Below are 27,528 nucleotides of genomic sequence, written 5' to 3'. Positions count from 1 at the left end.
CGGGCGGGCGACGCTGGGTTTCAGCTGCGGCCCATGTGAGCGGGTCGGCCATTGTGTGTGTGTGTGAGAGAGAGAGAGAGAGAGGGAGGCAGACCGGGATCAGAGCCAAATCGTCGGACGCCTTTTTTGATATAAGGCCCTTCCCTGCTAGCGGCAGAGAGGATCGAGCGCACCCCTCCGCTCTCTCATTTCCCCGGGATCCAGTCCGTCCGCTCGGTCGGTCGGAGATTGGGAAAAAAATATATTAAATCGTGAGCCGCGCGGCGCCCTCCCGCAGCTGGTTCAATCAGCGCGCTGTGCAGGCCGCTGGAGCCCAGCCCACAGCCTCGGGACCCGTGTACCTCAACTCTTTAACCCCCCCCCTTCCCCTTCCCCCAACCCCCCCCTTCCCCCAACCCCCCCGGCCTCAGTTCATGAAGAAATGTCGGCCACCAGTGTCCTGGACCAGGTAAGGATATAAAACCTTACTCTTATCTCCCACCACCCTCTCCCGGTGAATCAGGCCGCGGGGGTGCTTTGTAAATTCCCCTCTTCTTGCACAAGGCTGCAGCCTCGACACTCGATTAATGCTTTTTCCTGTTTTTTTTATCTCTCTTTTCCCCTCCTCGCCACCCCCGTACCCCTCTCCCTCGTCCGCCCGGAAACCGGCTGACTCAGAGACCGAAAGGCCAAGGAAATAAAGGTAAGAGAGTGTGGCCGCCTCTTGGCTGCAGTCTCGGCTAGTCTTGTGTGTTTTATTTTAAAATGGTGGCTGGCTGGTGGGGGCACTTTACTCAAAACTAATTCGAATAGTGCCTGCGATCAGGAAGGTCCGTGTGTTTTAGAAAAGGAAGCGGCACAGGCCTCAGAGCCTGGAGCTCCAGTCAGACTTAAGTGGCCAACGTACGAGTTTTAACCGTCTCAACTCTCTCCTCATTTTCTTTCTTTCTTCCCTCCGTTTGCAACCTGGGGCGGGAACGGGAAATCTGTGAGGAGAGCTTAATTGTTAATTTGTAAGGAGCCCTGATATAAAATACACGTTACCCCATGAACCGAAAGAATGACTAATGCATTTTATTGGCATCTTCATTACAATTTTCTTTTTTCAGCAAAGAAATTGCACTGTTAGTTGTAACTACTTTTGGATGGTTCAGATTTTGAAAACACTAAACGAGGATTTAAGATTTGTACAATTGTATTTGCACGGCACTCCCTTAATTGGGTAGGAGAGAGCATTTCACAATTTTTTGATGAATGAGTTTAGTGTGTTGCAACCAAATGTCTATACCACATTTCTTAATTAAGAAGATTGCCCCATATGTAAATTAATTTAAACTTTCCACTATTATGAAAGACCTAATATATTTTTGTGATTCTCTCAAGTTTGTATTGAATTTATGTGGAGTTCACTCATGAAAAAGTCATGATAGTTATACTTGTAAATAAGGTTGGCTATAGATTCAAAAACAGAAATTGCTGGGGGGAAATGTCTCAGCAGGTCTGACAGCACCTGTGGGGAGAACCCGAGTTAATGTTTTGGCCACAGTGACCATTCTTCAGAACTTTAGTTGGCTGTAGATACTTGCTTTGGTACTGCCTTCTGTTAGATCCTGGAACTACCCTTCTTTGTTTTCAGTTATAAGTTTTCCATTTTCAATTTTTGTTTTCACTTTTTTGCCTCAAGCTCATGCATATTTATTTGAGGTGTAAACCGATTTGTATCACTGGAAAGACAAATGGCACTGTTAACATTTTCAGTGACAATGCTATTCATGTTAATCATAGATGTGTACCTCCTAGACCTGTTCCTGATATGGAATGTTTGTTTGAGATGTGATCTTCAGCCATACAGCACTTGCCTGCCCTTGTCAACTTCATTACTTCAGTGCTAAGTCACCTCTTGAGCAATTTAAAACACTCTTAGAGACCATTCCAAAAACAACCATGTTTTGCTGCACTAAAATGCTAACTGGTCATAAGCCTTGAGCTTACAGTTTGAATGTGTAATATTTGAGGAAAGTATAAATATAGAAGCAAATCTCATATGGGCCACAATTCGTACAGTGAATTAAAGTAAAAGACCTTTTTAGATTGATCATGCCAGACTCTTGTAAATTAATATGATCTGTGATGCTAAATCTAAGGAAAGATCCTTCTGGACTTTCTGATAGCTTTGCTGTTTGAACTATAAACACATGGCCAGCAGATTCGCCAACGCTTCTGTTGATCTACATTCATGTTTGTATAAGCATGTGGATCATATGCTTGCTACAGGGCTTTTGGATTATTGAAAAAGAATAGTTTGACATTCCCAAAATAATGGCTTGCTTGGTCAGATTTTAGAATTTATAATGTCATATACCTGAGTTTGTCTGAGATATGAACTCATTTTTAAAATGTGTTTTCTCTTGATTTCTACTTTTGGTTTTCACCCTTTCCATTAAGCCAAAAAAACTTGCTTTTAATAAGGCTCTGACTCACTGGGATACAATTCCAATTGGCTACCACTCAAGTGTGAACCTAGATGTTTTGTTGGCAAGCTGTTCAGCTGGGAAAGCCATCACAACTGAATGCAGTCTCTATATAGTTGATGTCCAGGCTGAGTATTTTCCATTTAGGGAGCCATTGAATAGTGATCAGGAGCGTTGTTCAGAAATCTTGACTAATTGAACCCTTTGTAACCCAACGTTGCTGAGGAAAATTGTAGATTCCATCATGAGCACTCAAGCAGAGATTAGGTAATTTAGTCGAGATTGGAACATTTGGATGCCTGACTAAACACTACACCAGTGTGATTGTCAGCTGACCATTTACAGAATTTATTTTCCTCATTAAAAACTGGCAATCTGTTCTATGTAGTAGCACCCTCTATTTTCCTGCAGCGGCCATATCTACTTGAAGAGGTTGTTGAGGCACTTATTTCTCTCAAAAAATCGCAAGCACTTATTACTTTAAGATGTCTCAGTTTTATTACTGAGAAATACCTAGTTAATGAAAACTTGTGAAGAAAAGGCCAGGCTGCTATTCATAGGCCCTGAGTTTGTTATCTTGGCAGGAATGCTGTATCTTTGAATGCCTGCATCACATGCTTGTCTGGCCTACTGAGTAAATATACTGCATGGTGAGCTAGTGAGTCATACTGACTCGACTCTTGGTTGGAAGTGCAGGAGTGGGCGTCTACTGTAGATTGGAGTGGGATTGTTTGATTCCCTACTTGATGACAGTTGCTTCCTAGACTTTGACTTCGAGAGGATGTAACTGGAAGGGAAGCAAGGGAGTGAATTTTCTTTTGTTCATTGAATTCTATGTAAGCTTAAGCTTTCCAGATCTAGTTTGCATTAATTATCTAATTTATTGTCTATTATTTCCAATTTTTATTCAATATTTCCCCCTCCAATTTTATTATAGTGCAAAATGGTGCTGTTCATCAAAAGGATGCACTAAATGACGATGACTTTGAGCCTTATTTGAGCACTCAGACCAGGCAGGTGAGTGTGTAAAGATTTTATTCACAATATGTGGGCTGGGAGTTGAGGAAATGGATAATGTTTCATTGATTTTATGAATATGAAACATTGGAGATTGTGATGAGTATAGGGGGAGTTCTGTATCTAGAATAAAATTGGCAATGCCTTGCTATGTGTGATGAATTTAATTTGTGGGCTGGTTTCATCAGTTAGGTGGAAATTTGTCAGGATGAATTAGAAAAAAAAATTCTTTTTTTTTGCAGTTGTGCACTTGAATCATACCTTTCAGGATGGAAGGATTTGCTGTCTAGACATAATATCATTGTTCTTGTATGCGTTTTTTATATGTAGCTATATTATAGGTTTTTGCCTTTTTTGGTCAGTATTTCAGTTCACAGCCTAATTTCGGTTCAGTTCCACAATTGGGAACCTTATTTTATGGGAATCTGAAGAGGAGCAGTCTAGGTATGGATGTCAGTATAAGATTTAGAAACAGGAACTGTTTTCCATAGAGTACCACTCCAGTTTTTTTCCCTCAAATACTTTCTTCAGTTCTTTACTTTCCCTCTTGGAGATGTTGACCCTTGCAGGATTTCAATTTCAATCATATTCTTCATAGCCTATTTTTGAAAGTTTGTATTAAAGGCACTCCATATTGGAAGTTGATTCTAATGAATATCACAACTGACCCTGAGTTTCTTATTGAAACCCATGCACCTACTTGCTTGCAGTGCTCTCTGGTTTTGTTTGTTGACTTGGCGATTCTAGCTGACTTCCAAAAGTAGGGATTCTTAGATTATTATATCTCTGAGTGAAGGACACTAATAGGATCAAACCATGTTCTCCATCTGTTCTCTCTGTTAGCAGAATCACTCAGGACTTACTCTTCTAACCTGCTGCAAAATAGTTCACCATATCCAATTAATATACTCAGCATATTTCAAAATTTCATTCATAAGTTTGTCATATTAATTAGCAACTCTAGCGATTGCGATACCTTCACATTTCACCAGTTTGTCTGGATTGCTCTAAAATGAATTTGCTTATGCAAGCATATGCAATGGTCAATTTATAACCTGCAAGATCCCATAAAAGGCAAAAGAACAGAGGCTGTTAGAATTGTCGGTTGAGGGAAGATGACTGCCAAGGTTATTCAAGTGCTATTTGCTAAGTGCTACCGTGGAATAAAAAAAATTCCTTTTGAACAGGAATGTGTGGCCTTGATTTAATACCTAATTTCAGACAGCATCTCTAGCAATGCAGCACTCCTTCAATACAGCACTGGATGAGCACCTGAGATTATCTTCCTAAATGAGTGTTGGGCCAGTGTTTTCCTGATCAAGTATACAAGAACTACTAATGGAGTCAAGCTGTTTTGAGGATAAATACTTCAGATTTTCTCAAAGTTTATAATAGGCCTTAATGCAACATAGACTTGGAAATAGAATGATATACGAGCCAACCTCCTAGTTAAAAGTTTCCCATTGATTAGAAGTTATGGCGAAATCTAGAGTATAAGAACCAATGTTTGCACAGTGATATTGTATGTAAACTCCTGGTGACAATTCTAGGATTTTTCCCGTATGCAAGCATTTTTAACTTTGGCTTTGGGGAGTTCAGTACCTGTGATTTATCCTTAAAAAAATCTGTACCTGTTCATCATGAATTTCCTTTAATGATTTGTTTGTTTGGAGGGAGAATTGGACTTTCTAGAGACTAGAAGCATCAGGGAGCTAATCAGACATTGACTTGTGAAAAAGCACTGTTGCAGTCAGGCTGTACAATTGTATTGCAAGAAATCAGTGACTGGCAGGGGGAGAAATAATGACTGTCATTATTGGATGGGACTATTCATACTTTCCTGAAGAAGGGCTTATGCCCGAAATGTCAATTCTCCTGTTCCCTGGATGCTGCCTGACCTGCTGCGCTTTTCCAGCAACACATTTTCGGCTCTGATCTCCAGCATCTGCAGACCTCACTTTCTCCTATTCATACTTTATTGTTCTAACTATTTTGAAATCTCTCCTGTGGAGAAGATACTAAAACTAACTTTAGTTAATCAATCTGTGCTTTTAAACAGATACTTCAGTATATATCAAAATGATCTAAATATGTTTTGAACCCAGATGTATGAAATGTTGACTTCAAATTGTTTGAGACAGGCTATTAAGATTGTGGTTACTTAGAATAAGGAGAATTAAAATACAAGCAAAGGGCAAGAATGCTGGTTAATCTTAGGATGGAAGTTATTTACCTTTTATCTTTTTGAGGCTGGATCCTTGGAGAGCACATTTCAGCAAAATATTTCGTTCTAAAATGTTTTCTAAAAGCTCCCCCCAATAGATTGGTCAGTGTTTTGCCATTTAGACCGCAGTAAGCCTCCAACATTAATGCAACTCTGCTGACTTAGCTGATTTTATCCAGAGAATTTCAAAAGCTATAATTAATGGTGTCCTCCGCATGGGAATAGATCTGAAAGAATTTCCTTTACAATGATTTTCCTCCATTCAACCTCCTGCTTGTGGACATTTAGTGGAAGTTCTGTTTTGAGCAGGAACAGCATGTGATCAGTTTCTATATACATTGATGAAATCTGGCTCTGACTCCGATCCTTTGTCAACTCTGGGATGATTCACAGCTTGCCAGCTCAACATCAGGAAGAGTAAGGCTGTCGTTCTTGAGCCGCCATCTCAAGTGCCACCTTTTTCTGTTCATTGACTCTGCATCCATATACCTCTTAATGTTCACACATTTAGGTCAAATCATTTGGTGCCTGAGTTTTGTTCAAACTTGAGGTCAGCTTCAGGCCTACATTCCGGTTTATTACAAAGACCACAGAATTACATCTCCATAATGTTTTTGGCTTTATCTGAATCCTAACATAATTGTGTATAAACCACATTGCTTTAGTCTCTGCCATTAGAATTTTCCTTACTGGCCTGTTGTTAATATCATTAAATTTAAAATCCCCAATCTTGAGTCTTTTTAGGGGCTCTTGCTGAGCTGGCCCTGTAGCTGCCTCCACTAATTCTTCTCCCCCAAACCACCCCCACCAAAAGAATTATGACCCATTCTGTTGAAATTTATTTACCCGTTATCTTTGTGCAATGATTGAAAGCTGAGCATATTGACTGTTTAGAGTCTTTTTCTTCAAATTCCCTGCCTGACGCTTTCCTCCTCTTTCTAGAAAACCCCTCTCATCTTTTCAGTTAATCTTTCGTGCATCCTTTTTCTGACTTCAAGTTTCAGCATTGCCCTGGAAATCTCCTTTGGTTAAGTGTGATCAATATTCAGTAGTCTTGGGTGCTGCTGTAGATTTTGTACAGCCTGACATGTACCCAGATAATTCCATTCAGTGATGATAAATGTCCCGTTGTCATGTCTTGTATACTTATTCTTCCAACATTTTTGACGGCAAACATTTTTTACAAAAGAAATCGGAAGACCACAAGGCATAGGAGCAGAAGTTAGGTCATTCGGCCCTTCAAGTTTGCTCTGCCATTCAATCATGGCTGATAAGTTTCCCAACCCCCATTCTCCTGCTTTCTCCCCATAACCTTTGATCCCCTTGACAATCAAAAATCTTTCTATCTCTGTCTTAAATATACTCAATGACCTGGCCTCCACAGCCTTCTGTGGTAATTAATTCCACAGATTCACCACTCTATGGCTGGAGATATTTCTCCTTATCTCTATTCTAAAGAGTCTTCCCATTACTGTAAAGCTGTGCCCTCGGATCCTAGTGTCTCCTGCCAAAGGAAACATTTTCCCAAAATCCGTTCTGTCTAGGCCATTCAATATAAGTTTCAATTAGATTACCCAACCCCCATTGTTCAAACCACCTTCAAGTCTGGGAAAGTTGACAACTTATATCTTGCTCCTTTAGTAGATTGCTATTTATTTTTTAACGCCACTTGACAACCTTACTGTATTTTCCTTCTGACCAAACCTACCTTTACTATTCTACACCAGACTCTCAAACCCCCACTAAACCTACTTTACGCAAAGCTCGGCAGAATATTCCATTCTGGGCAAGTGAAAACCTTCTCAGTGCACCTGAGGTGAGATCATGGTAGCACTCATTATAAGGAGCAAATCTGGCTTTAATACATGCTCTCAAAATGCAAGCCATCTGTTGACCGTTTCCTTCCAACCCAACACGCATTCAGTTTTTTTTTTAAAAAAGACGTTTCAAAGTTATTGAGTTTCAGTAATCCTTTCCATGAAGAAAGAGGATCAAAAATCTGAAAACATGACAGTGGCACAATGTCTGTTTATGTTGGCTGCTATTTGTCAAGTATCCTAATCATTGTATCACTTGGTGCAAATTGTTTATGCTGCCACTGGTCTTGTTGCCTGCAAGTTTGCTTGGGTTGGCTTTTCTAGTAATTTTCTAGCGCCCTGTCATTTTTTAAATGCCTTGGTGAAATTGAGCAAATCCTAGTTCCTGTCCCCAGTCAGTTACCTTGGATTAGATAGGATATGATAGAGAGCCATATTAGACCAAAAATAAGTTTGCATGAGTTAATTTCCCATCCTGAATGTCTGACATTTTTTTGTTGGAAGTTGATTGTGCTATTCAATTTAGTAATCACAATTGCAATACTCAAGCATTTCCTCCTTTCAAAAAAAAAGCAACAGTTCTTCATTCTGTTCTGCCAGTAAGTGGTGCAACCACTGGCCACCTTTTGAGTTATCAGCTTTACAAACGAATGCCTAGTGGAAGTTGTGTCCATAGGAATCAATAGAAGAGTTGTGCCATGATTCCATTACAGTCTTGTAATTAGAATATAGTATAATTGTGCATATAGTTTGGGCTTCAGTCTGAACAAAGGATACATTTATGCACTTCCGTGGAAATGTTTGTGGCCAAATTACTTTGCAGAATTATAAAAACACTTGATCAGGCAAAATTGTTAAAAGCTATTCATTTAAAAAGAAATTCTTTATAATTAGATGAAGTTTGGTTCCATTTGCTTTGTATTAACTCATTCAGTATAAAGTGATTTATTTTAACCTTTTGTCTTGTTCATGGTGCTTTTTGTTTCTATTTTCCTTGGAATGAATCAAGTTTGTGTTTAGAATCGTCGAATCCCTATAGTGTGGAAACAGGCCCGTTGACCCAGCAAGTCCACACTGATCCTACAAAGAGTATCCCACCCAAACCCATTCCCCATCCCTATTACTTCACATTTCTCCTGACTAATGCACCTAATCTACACATCCCTGAACACTATGGGCAATTTAGCATGATCAATTCACCTAATCTGCATATCTTTGGACTGTGGGAGGAAACTCACGCAGACACGGAGTCGTCCGAAGCAGGAATCTAACCCGGATCCCTGGCGCTGTGAGACAGCAGTGCTAACCACTCAGCCACAGTGCTGCCTGTGTGTGATCTGAACAGAGCTGAAGAAAAATTTCACGTTTTTAAACAGTGCGCGCGCTTTTCTGGCTGAGGGATATTAGTACAAATGAAGGAAAGTCATTCCCTTGACAACTTTAAATAAAATCTTATAAGTTAAAAGTCCTGTGGTACTTTCATAGCATTATTTCAGAAGATAAAAATAACAATGAACTACGTCAAGAGCTATTGGAACAGGTGACCAAAATCTTGATCATGGATCCAGTTTTTATGGAGAGGAACAAGGTGAGGATAATCTGGAGCTTGGGTTCAAATTGATGGCACTAATAATGAGATAAATTTCGGTTGGAAAATTCAATATGTTTATGGTCTTTAATATGATACAGGCATGCAAATGATTTCCTTGCATTCTGAGTTCCCAACTTTAAGATTTGCTTGAGCAGCAAGTAATTTGAAATCATTGGGAAGGAGTGGCTTTGGAATCCTTTACCCCTCAATTAGAGCATTAGCTTGGAAACTTTGGGAAATTTAAGCAAGAAAAACCCAAGAATCTATTCATTTGTTTTCCTCCAACTTATGCAAGGTACAAAGTTTTCATCCTTTCGTATTAAAATTTCAAAATCTGATATTTTAAGCAAAGAAAATCTGCTACTGACTAATTCCAGATGGTATCTTTGTCAGGATTGAGTTTTGTTCATGGGACCAAACTGTGTAGTCCAAAGATTTCTGGGGAGTTTTTCTATGTTCTTTGCAGTGTTGATGGTTATGTGCATATGAGTGCGCACTCATTTTAAAATGTATTATGGAAATTCAAGTAATAGTGCAGAGCACTTCTCACATTCTGGTAGCAGTGGGACTTAATTTTTGGGAATGTAATGAGACTTTAATTAGAATCATCATGGTTCTTTATTCTTTATGCAGTGTTGCTTATTGAATGTTTGTTTTCTCTTTAACAGAACAATACCTACACTGCCATGTCTGACTCCTACCTACCAAGTTACTATAGTCCATCTATAGGGTTTCAGTATTCATTAGGCGAGGCTGCCTGGTCAACAGGAGGGGACCCACCGATGCCCTATCTGACGTCATATGGACAACTGAGTAATGGAGAGCATCACTTTCTACCTGATGCAATGTTTGGACAGCCAGGAACTTTGGGGAACACTCCTTTCCTGAGCCAGCATGGGTTTAACTTCTTTCCTAGTGGTGTGGACTTCTCGGCTTGGGGGACCAACAGTTCTCAGGGACAGTCCACTCAGAGCTCAGGGTATAGTCCTAGCAGCTATGCCTATCCTCCCAGCTCTCTGGGCGGAGCTATGATGGATGGACAATCAGCTTTTACGAATGAGACACTGAATAAAGCACCGGGTATGAATAGCATTGACCAAGGTATGGCAGGACTGAAGATAAGTGGTGGTGACGTTGCGAATAACGTATCTAAAATGGTAGGTTCTGCTGTTGGAAGTAATCCTATATCGACTATTTCGAGTAATGCAATACCTTCTAATCCCATGCCACCAACTACTATTGCACCCCCGAAGCCAACTTCATGGGCAGACATTGCAAGCAAGCCAGCAAAACCCCAACCCAAGAAAACCAAAGGTGGGGCTGCTGGGCCATCCCTTCCACCACCTCCAATTAAACATAATATGGATATTGGTACCTGGGATAACAAGGCAACTGTGGCCAAAAGTACTCCTCAACCATCGACTCAAACCAGTAGCCAGCAACAAGGCCAGCCACCTCCCCTGCCACTGAACCAACAAGTGGTGAATATGCAACCGCAGCAGGTTTCCTCAGGCCAACAGCAGCAGGTGCCACCACAGCCGGTGCAACAGCAACCACAGCCAAACCGCTGGGTTGCACCTCGCAACCGGGCAGCTGGATTTGGCCAAAATGGAGTGGATGCTGGGGGCATTGGACTGTCACATGGGAATTCAAATTCCACTTCTGTGGAAGCACATCCAGTATTGGAGAAACTGAGATCTGTAAACAACTATAACCCCAAGGATTTTGACTGGAATCCCAAGCATGGACGGGTTTTCATCATTAAGAGCTACTCTGAGGATGACATCCATCGCTCTATTAAGTATTCCATTTGGTGTAGTACCGAGCACGGCAATAAGAGACTGGATGCAGCATACCGTACGATGAACGGCAAGGGCCCTGTTTACCTCTTGTTTAGTGTCAATGGGAGTGGCCACTTCTGTGGTGTTGCAGAGATGAAGTCAACTGTGGACTACAACACTTGTGCTGGAGTGTGGTCTCAGGACAAGTGGAAAGGCCGGTTTGATGTGAGGTGGATATTTGTGAAAGACGTGCCCAATAGTCAACTGCGGCACATTCGCCTGGAAAACAATGAGAATAAACCTGTCACCAATTCCCGAGACACTCAAGAGGTGCCCTTGGAAAAAGCCAAGCAGGTTCTGAAAATTATTGCCAGTTACAAGCATACAACCTCTATCTTTGATGACTTTTCTCATTACGAAAAACGTCAAGAGGAGGAGGAGTGTGTTAAAAAGGTTGGTCATGCTAAAAAATGTTAATTCGAAGACTGTGATACACTGAAAATTGTCAACTTTGGAAACCTCTGCAAACTTTTTGAGTACAGTGTTAAGTTTTTTTCTAATAGATAAAACATCCTGTTGATCCTCATTCTGTCTGAATTGATGGATAATAGAATTAGATTTATCTTAAGTAATTCCACTAGAATTTCAGTAAAGGTTATGGAATGGATGTGAAATGTTTAATGTCCACTTGCTCAGAAACTGTCTTCCCTGCATTAACATTATAGATTTTGCCCATTCAGACTTAGCTGAAGTCTGGAGACTATTGAATTGAGAGTAGGCTGAAGTAGTGGGAAAATTTAGGGGAATGAATTCTGGGTGTCGCAGAAGTGTATCATATAATAAAAGAATATTGGCTCAAATGTGAATTTTCTTCTTGCAAATATCTTATCAAATAGGATTAGTAACAATACTAGCCATTTGCAGAGTTTAATGAATGCTGTGGGTAAATTTGTTAGAAGGATTGTGATGCCTGACCAGGTTTAAATAATATATCTCCCATGCAGATATCTTCTGAAATGCTTGTTTTCTCTATTCTCCATTCTCTGTGATAGAGGAAAATGTAACAAACTATGCATTTCAATTGGTTGTAAAAGACATCTAAAATCTCTGGTGATCAGAATTGGTGCATTGGATTAATCTCTGGGTTTTCACCACTGATGAATACTGAAAGTGCTGGAAATGCTCAGCAAGTCTGACAACTGTGAAGCGAAAGAAAGAGTTGGTGAAAACCACAGTGCTGCTATAGTATGAAGGGATAAAAAACATTATATATAACCTCTAAAGTGACTGCTGTGCCTGATCAGTATATGTGTAAATCCTGGCATTCAATGAATGACATGGGCCATGTCCCCACCCTCAGTATTTATATTCTTCAAGAGCACCAATTTGGGTGGCACAGTGGTTAACACTGCTGCCTCACAGTGCCAGGGACCCGGGTTCAATTCCCGCCTCAGGCAACTGTCTGTGTGGAGATTGCACATTCTCCCTGTGTCTGCCTTGGTTTCCTCCGGGTGCTCCAGTTTCCTCCCACAGTCCAAAAATGTGCAGGTTCGATGAATTGGCCATGCTAAATTACTCATAGTGTTAGGTGAAGGGGTAAAATGTAGGGGAATGGGTCTGGGTGGGTTGCTCCTTGGACGGTCGGTGTGGGCTTGTTTCCACACTAAGTAATCTAATCTCAAATGGATGAATATTTCATTTAATTATGGTGATGCGCTGGGTCAGGAAGTCAAATGCAGATATTGTAAGCAGTTTATTGTGATGCTATCTGAAATACTGCGTAGCAAATTCCATATATTCTACAGGGCAAAACTGGCTGCACGATCGGCATCCCATCTATGCACTTGAACATCTTCAATCTCCTTATTGTGGTTGCAGTGTGTACTATCTATATTGGGATATTGTGACATCTCACAAAGGCTGCTTTGGCAGTACCTCCTGAATCTACAACCTGCATCACTTCGAAGGATAAGCACATTATGATGATGGGGCACAGCATCACCTCAATGTCACTTCCTCTCCTGACTTGAATGTACATTACTGAACCAAAGTCTGGAATACTATGTTGCTGGGAGCATCGTTGCTAGATTGTATAATATAATTGTTTAAGAAGACAGCCACCTGAACTTTCTCAAGGACTGAGGATGGCAACAAGTACTGACCTTGTTAGGAAAAAAAAGATTGCTATTCACAAAAGGGTAATCATTTTCGAAAATACATAACCATTAAGTATTTTGAACAAGTTAAAAATTGTATGGTCTTTCATGTTCTGGGGTAACAGGGTGTTTGCATGCTGTATTGCATTTGAGTAAAAATTTTGCACCAGTGCAAGACTGCATTCTGAGGAAAGATGCAATCAGCTTTGGAAATTTTGGGTTGAACCAATTTCACATCACAAAGAAAGTGCCCCAAAATTTGAGTCACATTGGGTTTTGGGGGTTACAGGATTGCCGTGAGAAATGTTAAACTGATGCACTGGAAACTATTGTCTCAAACCGAGATGGGTGGACACAATTTTGATTGGATAATTGATTATTCGGTTAATTGATTTACTCTGGGGCTCGGAGTTTTCTGATAAGTGTGCTCCCCGTTCAGGAGACTAGGCAGCAGGACACTGCGCATGACCCCCACCCCCAAAACCCTGTCAGCTCCCCCGGCCCCCTGTCCTTTCCCACTCTGCCCCCTGTCCACCCTCCAACCCCACCCTGCCCCCCCAACCCATCCACCACCATCCCTGTCACCCATCGTCCACCCTTCCCCCACCCCAGAGCAGCCCGACTGTACCCCAACTGTCAGACTGGTGCTGCGTTTGTTCGCTAAGTCTCTAAATAGCGCGCGCACAGAACCTTTTACTGTAACATTTTGACAGGTTCCACCTCTGCCCTATACAGGGCATTGTTGGAGAGATTATCTGGGGAAGGGGGATTTAGGGTACACCCCTGTGTAGAGCCCCAGGGAAAGTGCAGGGGGAGAGAGAAAGAGAGGGCATGAGGTCAGTCATTTGGAGATGGTGCCTGGACTGTCCAGGACTACTTGGCAGCAGTTAAGTTAGTTTTTAATCATTGTACCTGTAAACAAAAGATGCGATCAGGGTTGAAGCAGCTCTTTGCTGTAATGTTTCTATCGGGACCCCAGGATCTCCTTCAGATAATCCGATGTTCAGATAATTGATATTCGGATAATGGACGTTCCTCTGTATTTCATCTCTGCTAACACTTGTTATGTGTGAGGGTACTGCATTGTTAGAGATGTACTCTTTGGATACTTAAGTACCATAACACTGTTTAAAGTGTACAAAATTTATCTCGCTTGTTGTTTGTGGGACTTTGCTATGTAAATTAGTCAATTGTTTTGCAAAGCATTTTGTAAAGTGTTCTCTGCATCCTGAAAGGAATAGAAGGATAGTCTGAAAGAGTAAGGTCAGGAATTATGGAGACTACTAATGCCACGTATGAATACTGTCATTGATCAATTAAGCCAAATGCCCTATTTGTTAAGTCTGTGTAAATCAATCCAGCAACCAGCATTCTTTTTTTAAAAATTGTTCAATGCTTTGATATGCTACAGTTCTGTCTAAATGCAAGTATTTATCACCTTAATCTGTGTACACATTTCCACCAAGAACTATCCAGCATGAATCATCAACCTAAGTAGTGTGATATTTTGAGTGAAATCATAATTAGGAAGCATTTTCTGGTGATTCAGACTAAAATAGTTAATAAAACTCTGCTCAGCGTTATGTAAAGAACCTGATGTTTGCTTTTCAATGCAGAGTTTGACGACGGTTTCAGTCACATAGCAAGCGAGTAATCTCAAACGTGCCCTTGTTTCATGTGTGTTTTGTAATCACTTACTGTCCTGCATCTTTGCCAGTTACTTAATTTTTATCACTTGATTGCCATCTTCCCTATTTGTGGATACTTAAAACTCTACTGTTGAGGACCTATTTATGAATCAAATACCTTCTTCCTTGAGACTTGTGAATAAATTACTTATGCGTTACGTAAGGACGTAGACCAGCAAAACGTCTGAAGCTTAGCCTTGTGTTCCTATGTATTGGGACTGCCATTTGCCATTCAACTGACCAGCTCTTCTGTGAGGATACCATAGTTTGTGCACAAAATGGAACAGCAGTAGTTTAAAATTAATTTTATTCAGTTGTCCCCATCAGACGTAGGAGACTGGTTTTAAACCAAAGGCCAGCCTTTCAGGTGAGAGGTTAAACCAAGGCCTCATTTAGGATGACTTTAGCGTTGACTTCCCTGATGTTTCTTTAATACCGTGGTTGATATTTGTATGCCAGTCAACATCACAAAACAGTTAATGGCTCATCGCCTTGTTTTTTGTGGAAGCTTGCTACGTGCAAAATAGTGCTTAATTTTGCTATGAAGTAAAAGTGATTACTTTTCAAACTCCACAACCACCTGATGAAGGAGCAGCGCTCTGAAAGCTAGCGCTTCCAGTTAAACCTGTTGGACTATAACCTGGTGTTGTGATTTTTAACTTTGTACACCCCAGTCCAACACCAGCGTCTCCAAATCAAAAGTACTCTATTTGTTTTAAAGCAGTTTGCAGTTCCTGCAGTTGCATGATTTGGAAATATGCGAGACACTAAGTCTGAAATTTTTTTCTGAGAACCAATTTGGCTTCTTGAGCTGAACTTCTTTTTAGGCTGATATCTTTAGAGAATTTAAAACCCTAATCCTGATTTGCAAATACTCTACAATTGCTCTAGTTGTCAATTCTGGGTTTTCCTGATTTTTCTCTTGCCCTGTCCAATAGGCTGCTGCTTCACAGCCTCAGAAGACATTTGCACATCTTCTTTAATAGAGGACAGAAGAAACTAAACAAATCAACTGTATCTATAGTGACCTGTCATGTCAGAACATCCCAGAACAATATGGTCATATTCATAGTCACTTGTTTTAACCCTTTTTCTTAATTGTGTTCTGACAAGACTTTATATTATGTATTCCTCCTTTCCTTCCAAATCTAAATTTGAGACCTTGAGAATTCCTTTGGCATTGCATATATTCAAGAGCCTTGGCAATCTGGTGTCCATTTAAAGTGCCTGCTGTTGCAACTGGTTACACCAAACTATTTCTGTAAACGAATGTGTAAGCACACATTGCAAACAGGCATTTCTTTTGTAACATAAAGTTGAGTGCTAATAACAAAGTTGGGCATTTGGATTGCAGGAAACTGAAAATTCAGCTGCTTGTACTGACTGAAAACTGTAAAGATACAAATAAATAAACAAAACAAGGGGAAGATTTCTGCTACAACAGAGAAATAATGTCCTCTTGTTTTCTTAAGAAATTTGATTAATGGCCTGAGTTTTTAAAAAATGTGTTGAGCACTCTCCTGAGCCCAAATAAGCCATTGAAGAAAGGAGATGATACAGTTAGTGGTTATTATATCTGCTTTGGGGAAAACATAAAATGTTGACTTGCTAATCAGTTACTGTAGCACATTGAGTAACTGTGAATCCTAGAATGGAATTTGTGGAGCTGGAAATTACATTTTACAGGGCTTAATACAGTAGTTAGCACTGCTGCCTCACAGTGCCAGAGACCCGGGTTCAACTCCCACCTCAGGCAACAGTCTGTGTGGGTTTCCTCTGGGTGCTCTGGTTTCCTCCCACAGTCCAAAAATGTGCAGGTTAGGTGAATTGGCCATGCTAAATTGCCCGTAGTGTTAGGTGAAGGGGTAAATGTAGGGGAATGGGTCTGGGTGGGTTGCTCTTCGGAGGGTCGGTGTGGACTTGTTGGGCCGAAGAACCTGTTTCCATACTGTAAGTGATCTAATCTAATCTAATTTCACAGGAACTTGTGCCTGTGAAAATATTTGAGATGCTGAGTTTGTGTTGGTGAAAGCACTGTATGTGCAATTTTGTTTTTGAAATAAAGAAGACCAATTTGACCCAGGGAAAGACTACTTAGGTTTTAGTGACTGCTAATGAAATTTTACAAAGGACTGGACTGGAGGAATATATTGAAAGTAACCGATTGAGAAACTGTATGGCTTTCGGGAAAGGATTACCTTTGCGCATCTGTAGTAGGCACACCCATGGTGTAGTTAGGGATGGATTTGCAAGATTTTGACTGTGATGTTGAAGGAACAGCAACATACTTCTAAACCAGGCTGGAATATATCTTGGAGGTGTCCTTATTGTCTTTGGCTTTCTAAATGGTTGGAATAATGGGTTTTCAATGTGCTTTTTGAGTGAAGATTTGTTTCACAAATCACCTGAGGCATATTTACATGTGAGCAGAAATATTGGTCCTGCATTGTTTATTAGAGTTTGATGAATTCCGCAAACATCTTACTCAACCTTCTCAATTACGCTTTGGACACACAATTCAGACACTTTGACTGAAAGGTGGTTGTTTGCAGGTGCATGGGCCTTGAGTCAGTCACAAAATTAACAATGTCCACACAGCTGGCTGCAGCAGAAACAACTTTTTTTGGTGAAACTAGTGATCTGCCTTGATATCTTTTGTAATCTGCTAAACACATTCTTCATTGTGTTGCAATGCATGAACCCTAACACAAAATAGAACAATACTATGCTAGTCCAGTATTAAAATGAATGAGCTTCTACAATTTGTATAAATTAAACATTTATTGTCTGTATTTTAATCTAAAGCTAAGAGTATACTTAGGTGTAATCTGGGAACTCGTTAAGGTTATGAAAGGTTTGGGATAGGGTAGATGTAGGGAATAATTGTGAATAGCAAAATCATTTAAGGTAAAGATAAAGTACAGCAACGAGAAGGAATAGAATATTATACTGACTGAGATGAGGTAGCAAGGGATGACAGTCTTGGAGAGAATAAACACCAGCAAAGACCATTTGACTGACCTGTTTGTGATATCATTCTAACATCAAACCCCTTTCACCTCTGTGTTGTAAATGGACATGCCATCATGGATTTGGTACTTCATATTTTGGTAATTACTTACTGGGATTTCACTATTGGTCCAAAGTGTTTTGCAACCAATGAAATATTGTTGAAATGTAGGAAATGCGAGTTTCTATACAGCAAAATAATATTTATTAACCTTTGACCCACAATAAACTCTTAAATGTTTAGCAATAAAAATAAAACTTTCCAACTGTCAATATTTTCATTGACTTTACTGCAGGAGGTAGACAACATAGTATTGTCCGGAAAGAAGCCTCTCCTAGTTGTACTTTGGTCAGAAAACCCAAATTTATACCTGGACCCTGAAAAGCAAATATTGGGTTCTCTTTCCTAAGCTACTATATGGAAGCCTTTGTTTTGTCCCTGTTGTGCCTTGTACTTGAACAGCCAGCCCTTGGTCTCAATAGCTCAGTGATTAAACTGAACCCATTATTGATAACCAGGAAAATGTTTTGACACACAACTATGGATGGAAATGATATGTAGATAAGAAAGAATGAAGGATGTTAGCATTGGTTTTAGAGGGGATATGTACTCCTGGTGGAGAAGCGCTCCATCTAAATAGATGTGAGTAGAAAATTGAATTCATGGACAGTGTATAACATATTTTTCTGGATAAAAGTGTTGAGGAACCAACTAGAGAACAGGCTCTCCTTAAGTAGTTTTCTGTAATGAGAAAATAATTGGCAGTCTATTTGTGCAAGACCCCTTGTGGAAGAGTGACCATAATATTATAGAATTCTTCATTAAGATCTAGAGTGAAATAATTACTTTTGTGTATTCAGTCTAAATAAAGGAAAGGTGAAAGCTGACTGCAGTAAATTGGAGAATGTTACTTAGGATGATGATGGATAGGAATTTGCAAACATTTACATAGCACATTAGAACTGAAAAAAAATTGTTCATTCCTATCTGGTAGCAAAACAAAACCAGGAAGGTGGCCTGACCATGGCTCATGAGGGAAATTAGGAAGAATATTAGAACCAAGGAAGGGGCATACAAATTTGTTAAAGCAGCAGACCTGAGGATTGGGAACAGTTCAGATTTCAGCAAAGTAGAACAAAGGGATTGAGAGGGGAAAATAGAATGTGAGTGTACTATATCTGGGGAATATGTAAACTGATTGTAAAGCTTTCTACAGGTGTATGAGGATCAAAAGATTAGTGAAGACAAATATAGGTTCCTTAGAAACAGGGTAAGTTACAAGGCAGAGAGAGATGGCAGCCTAATTAAATATATAGTTCGGTTTTGACTTCATAAAGGATGACACAATTTTCTGAAAAATATTGGGAAACGGGACCTAGAGGAACTGAAAACAATCAGAATTAGGAAATAAATCTTGCTGGGCAATTAGGATTAAATGCTGATGAATCAGCAGGACACAATTTACATCCCAGAGTACTGGGGGCCTAGGAATAGTTAGTGTATTGTATGTTATCTTTCAGAACTCTGGAACCACTCCAGTGGATTGGAAGGTAGCTGTAACTCCAATTTAAGAAAGAAAGTAGAGACAAATAGAATTATAGACTAGTTAGCCTGGCAGCAATCATGGCATAAATGCTAGTGTTGATTTATAACAAGATTTAACAACAGAACATTTGGAAAACAGTGACAGGATTGGATAGAGTCGATGGATTTATGGAAAGGGAATCATACTTGACTAATCTATTAGAATTGTTTCAGGAGCTAACTCAGACAATAATGGGGAACCAATAGATGTGCTTTACTTTGAGAAGGCTTTTGAAAGGTCCCACGTAAGAGATTAGTATGTAAATTTAAAGCATGTGGGATTGAGAGATAACATGCTGACATGAATAGAGAATGAACTGGTAGACAGGAAATAATGGGGGAAAAATGGCTTTTTCTGATTAGAGCCCTTGTCTATGGGTTACTGCAGATGTTGGCGTTCAGACCCAACTATTCACAATATGTTAGTAACTACAGACATCACAAAGGAGGGTGTACTGTGAGGAAGATACAGCGATGATGTAGTGTGATTTTGACAAGTTGAGGGAGTGGGCAAATGCATGGCAGATGAAGTAATGCATGGATAAATATACGGCTCTCCACTTGGTAGCAAAATCAGGTCGACATTACTTTCTGGTGATAAGTTGTGAAAGGGGAAGATACCGTGAGACCTGAGTATCCTCGAACGCCACTCGCTCCAACTAAGATTGCAGATGCTCGTTATGGATACTGACAAAAAATAAGCAATAGGAGCAGGAGGGAGATGATTTGGACCCTCTGAATTGCTCTGCCTTCAATGAGATCATGCCTAATTTGATTGTGGTTTTAACTCTATTTTCCTGCTTGCCTCCAATAACCATTGACTCTCTTGTAGTGCAAGAATCTGTCTGACTCAGCTTTGAATATATTCAACATCCCACCCTCCAATGTTTTGTAAATTCCAAAGTTTAATGATCCTCACAAGAAATTCCCCCTCATCTCTTTAAAATGGGTGACCCCCTTATTTTGAAATAATTTCTCCCACGTTTTAGATTCTCTCAGGAGGAGATCGTTGTCTCTATCTACCCTTTTAAAATCTGATATTTCAATAAGGTCACCTCATTTTTCTAGACTCCAGTGAGTACATACCTAACCTTTTCAACGTTTTCTTGTGGCCTTATGTGTGCTTTGACAATTTTGCAATTCTGTGATATAACAAGCCCTTCATCTTAGTGTACTGTTCACCCTGAAAACATAACTGTATGCAAGAATGCAGATATGGTCTCATCGATACTCTGCACAGTTGTAACAAGTCCTCACTACTTGTATATCTCCTTACATAAAGTATTTGATGCTTGTGCAAGTCGGTATTACAGTACATGGTCTTGAGATTGATCTGGCCAAGAAGGGAAGAATAAAGAAACATTGGATTAGGTCTTCAAACAAGATTAATTTTTATCATTATTATTAGGAGATGCACATTTCTCTTGCTGTGAACACACTATAACAAAAGTAAGGACAATGAATATCATACGTGGAGAGCAATAATATGTATAATTTGACTTGGATTTAATAAAATATTTAATTTTCCCAAGGGTTTTAAGCTGATCAGTCACAGGCAAATCTAGCAATCAACTGATCACTAAATACATTCAAAATTGCACAGTATGATATAATTTACTGGTTTTCCCTAGGATTCAAGAAAACTAATTTCTTGGAATTCTACAGGCCACTTAAATAGTTATAGACAGAAAGAAGTTAAATTATGCAAAAGGTACTTACAGTCTTGTGGCGATGCTTAAGGTTATTGTTCATTCTAAGGACTTAAGTGTTATTTGCATTTTTGTAAAATGAACACAATTTAAAAGTGTTAATTAACCAAGGATTGTTAAACTTTAGTCACTCCTGTATGATGCCTGTAAGACTCAATAGGACATGTAAATAGGGACAACTAGCTTCCCATAGAGTTCTAGTGTACACCTGATTGGGTACTGGGGATTTATCCACTTTTGTGCGTTAAAAGACATCCAGCACCACCACCTCTGTAAAATTGACATTTTGTTAACATGTCACATTTTGTGTATTTCACATCCTCCACAATAAACATTGGTGCAAAATATTTATTTAGCATCTCCCCCATCTCCTGCAGTTCCACACTGGCTGCCTTGCTGATGTTTGTTAGGAACTAAGGAAAAGATTTGTTCCTATGCATGTCCTGTTGAGTTTTGCAGCCATCGTACAGGAGTGTCTAAAGTTTACCAATCTTTGGTAAATTAGCACTTGAATTGCGTTCATTTTATAGAAAGCAAATAACACTCAGTCTTTAGAATGAACAATAATCTTCGGCATCTCCATTGGAGTGTAAGTATCTTTTGCATAATTTAACTTTCTGTCTATAAATATTTAAGTGGTCTGTAGTATTCCAAGAAATTAGGTTTCTTGAAACCTAGGGAAACCAATAAATTATATCACACTTTCCAATTTTCAATGCACTTAGTGTATCAGATTGTTGCTATTTATTTGCCAGTGATTGATCAGTATATTACATCTTAAAGCTCTTGGAAAAATTATTTTATTGAATCCAAGTCAAATTGTACATATTATTGCTCTCCACATATGATATTCAGTTTCCTTATTTTTGTAATGGTGTTCACAGAAAGAAATATGCATCTCCTAACACAACGATAAAAAATAATCCCGTTTCAAGAACTAATCAAATGCTTCTTTGTCATTCCCTTCTCAGACAGTTCAATCTAATGACCTTGTACTGTAGTACTTACTTGCGCAAGAATCAAATACTTTATGTAAGAGAATATACAAATAGCGAAGTCTTGTTACAACTGTGCAGAATATTGATGAGACCATACCTGCATTATTGCATACAGTTGTGTTTTTAGGATGAACTGTACACTAGAATGAAGGGCTTGTTATTATCACAGGATTGTAAAATTATCAAAACGCACGGAAGGCCATGAGAAAAGGTTGAACAGGTTAGGCATATGCTCATTGAAGTTTAGAAAAATTGGCTGAGACGTGACTTTTATAAAGTCTTATAAAATCATGAGGGGCGTGGATAGGGTAAACAGACAATGTCTTTTCCCCGGATCCAGGGAGTCCAGAAGAGGGTATAGGTTTAGGGTGAGAGGAAAGATTTAAAAGGGACGCAAGAGGCAACTTTTTCACGCAGAGGGTTGTCGTATATGGATTGAGCTGCCAGAGGAAGTGGTGGAGGCTGGTACAATTACAGCATTTCAAAGGCATCTGGGTGTGTACATGAATAGGGAAGGTTTAGAGGGATATGAGCTGGCAAATGGGACTAGATTAGGCTATCTGATCAGCATGGCCAAGTTGGATTGAAGGGTCTTTTCCAGGCTGTATATCTCTCTGACTCAATTTCTTGCTTCAATGATCTGTCCGAACGCAAGAGGCAACGTGGTTTTATGATGCTAGGGTCTAAATTTAAATCATGCTCATTCAATATTGATTTTAGATGAGATTAGATTCCCTACACTGTGGAAACAACTAATCCACACCGACCTTCCGACGAGCAACCCACCAAGACCAATCCCTCCTAACTAATGGACCTAACTCTACGGACAACTTAGCATGACCAATTCACCTAACCTGCACATCTTTGGACTGTGGGAGGAAACCAGAGCACCCGGAGGAAACCCACGCAGACACGGAGAATGTGCAAACTCCACACACACAGTTGCCAGAGGTTGGAATCGAACCACTGAGCCACCGTGCTCCCCAACGTCCGATATCTAGATCCCAATATCTACTCAGTAGCAGTCACATTGACATATATCTTATCACAAGGTATGTTCTGCAGCATATGTTCTGAGCTTCCAGACCAAGTTTCCTGTTGTACTGATAGAATTTCAACACAGTCTCTGTCCTTCTCTGAGCTTAGATTGGCTGGACTGTAATTTGCATTTTTCCCAAATAATTGGTACTGGTGAGTGCGTTGGAGTATATGTGAAATATAAATGTCTTGTGGGGTAGCCTGCTGGTGATGTCACTATTACATTGCCAGTGACTTCTGTTTCATATCCTGGGAAAGTGACAGTTTGCAATTTCCAGGTGTCTGAATCTGTGTTAAATGAGCTGCAGTGCACAATGATGCAGAAATAAAGGTGAGAAAAATATTTAAACATGTGAAGTAAGCTCATGAGACATCAATCTATGACTGCCCTTTCTCTGAAGAAGTCATTGATTGGGATAAGAAGAGATATGATTCTAGGTTTAATCATAAATCTGTTAATTTAATGTAGTAATTAGCTGTAAACTGTGATCTAACAAAAAAGATTCATGAACTTCATCTTTGCACATTTGTGTGTAATTTAAAAACAATAACACGGCTCATGGCGGGGACGTTTAAGTTTTATTTTTAACTCCGTGAAATGTTATGATCTAGAGCACACAGATTGGTGGAAACCGATTCATTCGTAATTTTTGAAGGATAAATACTTGAAATGGGATTGTGCGCAACTATTAGGAAAAGCAGGAAATTGGAAACTTGCTCTTTCAGGGTGCTGGCAGAGGTGCAGTGAATCAGATAGTATCTTCCGGCCCCTGCAAAGGTGTTGACTTCTGTCTTGGATGCAGTTGCCTAACACCTCATGCAAAAAGAAAGCATGTTGAGATTATGTAGCAACTCACCAAAATGCATAAAAAGGCAAAATGCAGTAGTGATTGTTTTATAATTAATGCGTATAAACACATTTTAATGTGGGTAAAGTGTTCTGTAAACTCACTCAAAACTAATGATCCATAGGATTAAAGAAATAATTAAACATTAGACATTTGGAATGACCCTATTTAGTTTATTTTCCTGTCTATATTTGCCTCTAAATATGATGTCCCTTTGGTTGGATGCAAGGTTTCCAGGATTCCTCATGCATAATCTTAAAAGGTCATAAAACAAATGAAAGATGGGAGAAAAACTTTCTGGCCTATCTCAGTTGTCCCACACAGTTGTGATGTCTTGTGCATCACAATAACATGATTCGGAGATGCCGGTGTTGGACTGGGGTGTACAAAGTTAAAAATCACACAACATCAGGTTATAGTCCAAAAGGTTTAATTGGAAGCTAGTGTGCTTCCAATTAAACCTGTTGGACTATAACCTGGTGTTGTGTGATTTTTAACTCATCACAATAATAGACATTCCTCAGTACACCTTTTGAGCCAGATAATTTCCAAAGAGAGGAGAAACAAATGCTGTCAGTAGAATGGCACTGACAATTTTATCTTCAATCCCCTTAACTGATCTAAGCCATTCCTGCTCTGCTCATTTTCAACATGAGGTATTTACCTCTTGTATGAGGAAACCTCCCTCAGCCAGAAACAGGTCCAGCTTTCAATTTAAAGGAATTAAGTGGATCAACTTTCATTACATAACCTGCTAACCTGTTCCACAGGTTCACTTTAATATATTAAAAAAAGTCACCTGACTTCTAACCTAGGTCTGCCCATATATGACTTGTAACACTGGTTCCTACTGTGTTGTTCAGTCAGACAACAAATGCCAATCTTTCTACAATGAGAGCATTACATTTGTTCTTATCAGCCAACACCCACTTCCCAGCAGGGACCCCTGAGGACAATTAGGATTTTAATTCTTGACTGAAATTTCCCACCCCTTCGTTCACTCTGTTCTCTGTATCCCTGTCCCTGAGTGTGTAGCACACTTAGTACTCTGTTATGTTATTATAACAAAGTGCTAGAAAAACTGTCCTTGTTCTTCCAGTCAACAATCTTCCTTAATTGGAAATGCCAAAAGTAGATAATCTGAACATTGGTCTTATTTGTTTTGAGAGAACATGCTGCATGCAAATTGTCACCATGTTTTCCTACATAGATGACAGCCTGTCAGAAGTATTTAGACATAGAATGAAGTATTTGGCGATTTGGAAAAAAAGGACACTTTTGCACTTCCCTTTCTGCCAGTTGATGGTACAGAACATAGTAGATGTTAAACCTGTGGCTATGTATTACTTTTGCACTAACCCTAACCAACTCTAGCAAAAGGGGTTTTAACAGACTTTAATTGCCACTGTCGATCAGGGAACTGGATTCTAGGTACGCTTTGACCTGATTGATAATGAATGGATTCAACGATTGTACCAAACTAGACACATGCCATGAAATTTGTGCTATCTTTGGTTTTGTGCGCAAGTCATGTCGTTCAGCTCTTTTTCCATAGCTGTTTGAAAGAGAATATTAAAGTTTATGAACCTGCCCCTTTGAAATAACTTATGGACTGTTGAATTAAACAGCGCAGCATTCTGTTCTAAATATCCTCATTGTAAGGGGTTTTTCCCTCAGAAGTTTCTAATTGTGTATTTTGCTGTCACTAAACCTGAGCCAGCTTGGGTAACTGTCGATTAAACCGTTTTCTTTTCTTTACAGGAACGTCAAGGTCGTGTCAAGTAACGATGTATTCTCTGGAAATATGACGTCGACCTAAATGTCATGTCCTGAATTTTCTTCAAGAAATTGAGTGATAATGAAGATCCCTTTTCCTGTCCCGTCCCCTGCCTTCCCACCCCCCACCTTTCATTTTCAGTGAATTCTAAGACTTTCAGACTTGTAGTTATCAGACGTTAATCCTCTTCTATAGGACTTTGGGAACGATAGCAAGAACTAGGTGGGGAAAAATGTTTAAAAAGTCCTTTCTCAACTCAGTTGTGACTTTACAAAGTGGTACAACTTGTTTTCCTTCTGTTTGAAAAAAATTAAAATCAATTTTTGATTTTTATGGTTCGTGGGCTGCATTTAAATTATATTTCCTTGGAAAAGAAATCAGTGGCCTCACAGCATCGAAAAGGCAATCGCACAGCTGGGTCACCACGTGGATAGATTTCCTTCTCCAACTTGAGCTTAATTTATGGAGTCCAAATCATCAAGGCCCTTTTTTGTTTTAAGAACTGCACCCCCCACCCCCACCACCTTTTCCTGCAAATGCTGCTTGTTTCGTTTTGAAAATGCTCCAGGAAAGAGCTGTTACTTCTCTGTTGTCCCTCCTTTCGTTGAAAAAAAAAATTAAAATGGTTACTGTTCACAACAGTTATGGTGAACTTTTTTTTTAATTGCTGCCAATTAAGTCTGCATCCACCTAATTAAAAAAGAAGACTGGACTAAAGGAATACTGTATGGAATTTTTTTTGGACACTGAACTTTGAAAAACAAAAACTGCTTAATCTTTTTCACTCTTCATCAACAGTGAAAAGCTGGGAATTTGCCCTTTCTTCATTATTAATCACTTCTCAGTAATAAATGTGATATCCTGTTCAGCAAAATTGTCGTGTTTGCTTATTTTTAGTCCTTTCTCTCTTCCCTGTATTTGTTTTCATGTTGGTGTCTGGCTGTTAGGGAAAATTAGAGAAAGTTGCACTCTGGCAGTTATACCATAAGATTTATTGCTATTTTTAAGTGCCTGAAATCCATTAAATCTTCAATGTGAATACAATTTTTTTAGGATACAGTGGGTTTGTTGAGGGAGCTATCTCCCAGAAACCTAAATGCAGGCCAGTTTGATATTTGAGGGAGGCACTTCAACATGTATCAGCTTTCAGGTGTGAGATATTAAACCAAAATCTGTCTGTCTCTCGGGTAAATGAAAAATACCAAGTACTATTTTGAAGGCAAGCTATGCTGACAGTGGAGGTAGTCATGAGAAGATTTAAAAGCCCAATCGCAGGTATAGATGGAATGTGTTATGGGGAGAGGTTGCGTACATCGGGCCTGTATTCATTGGAATATTGAAGAATGGGAGGTGACCTTATTAAATCATGCAAGATTAGTCAGGGACTTAACAGGGTTGATGCGGAAAGGTTGTCTTGATTCAGAGGGCATAAGGAATCGCTCATTTAAAACACATTAAAAGTAATTTCTTCTGAGGGTAATGAATCAATAACATTTTCTACTGCAGAAGTCTAGTGACTAGGTCATTTGAGTGTATTCAAGGCTGAGGTGGACACTTAATCAGTAAGAAAATTGAGGGTTATGGATAGGCAGCAAAGTGGAGTTGAAGATTATCTTATTGAATGGGAGATCAGACTCTGGCTGAATGGCCTTGAAGTGATGCATGAGATTCCCTGGTCAATACTAATCCCTCCAGAAACACTGCTCAAGAAGGTGATCCAGTGCAGGTTATTTGTGAAATCTTGTGCAAATAATGGTTGCTACATCTTTTTCCCTATTACAGCTCTTCAAAATTAGTCACTTGTCTGTAAAGCATTTTGGGATATATGGAGGCCAGAGAA

At 39.5% G+C, this 27,528-nt stretch overlaps 1 protein-coding gene across 1 annotated transcript; it reads left to right on the top strand.

Annotated features, from left to right (window-relative positions):
• ythdf2 (YTH N6-methyladenosine RNA binding protein F2) lies at nucleotides 1-26,562 on the top strand. The gene is made up of 5 exons (XM_043717522.2): nucleotides 1-448; nucleotides 658-682; nucleotides 3,388-3,467; nucleotides 9,768-11,333; nucleotides 25,673-26,562. Exons 1-5 carry the CDS (start codon nucleotides 422-424, stop codon nucleotides 25,694-25,696), a joined length of 1,722 nt encoding a protein of 573 aa, XP_043573457.1. The 5' UTR covers nucleotides 1-421; the 3' UTR covers nucleotides 25,697-26,562.
• The last annotated feature ends 966 nt before the right edge of the window (nucleotides 26,563-27,528 follow it).

Source organism: Chiloscyllium plagiosum, unplaced genomic scaffold, assembly GCF_037043375.1.
Source record: "Chiloscyllium plagiosum isolate Xiang-an unplaced genomic scaffold, Cpla_swu_hap1 HiC_scaffold_30, whole genome shotgun sequence".
In the NCBI taxonomy this organism is placed as follows: domain Eukaryota; kingdom Metazoa; phylum Chordata; class Chondrichthyes; order Orectolobiformes; family Hemiscylliidae; genus Chiloscyllium; species Chiloscyllium plagiosum.
The sequence above is the reverse complement of the archived record's forward strand: the minus strand, read 5'-3'. Positions and strand labels throughout refer to the sequence as shown.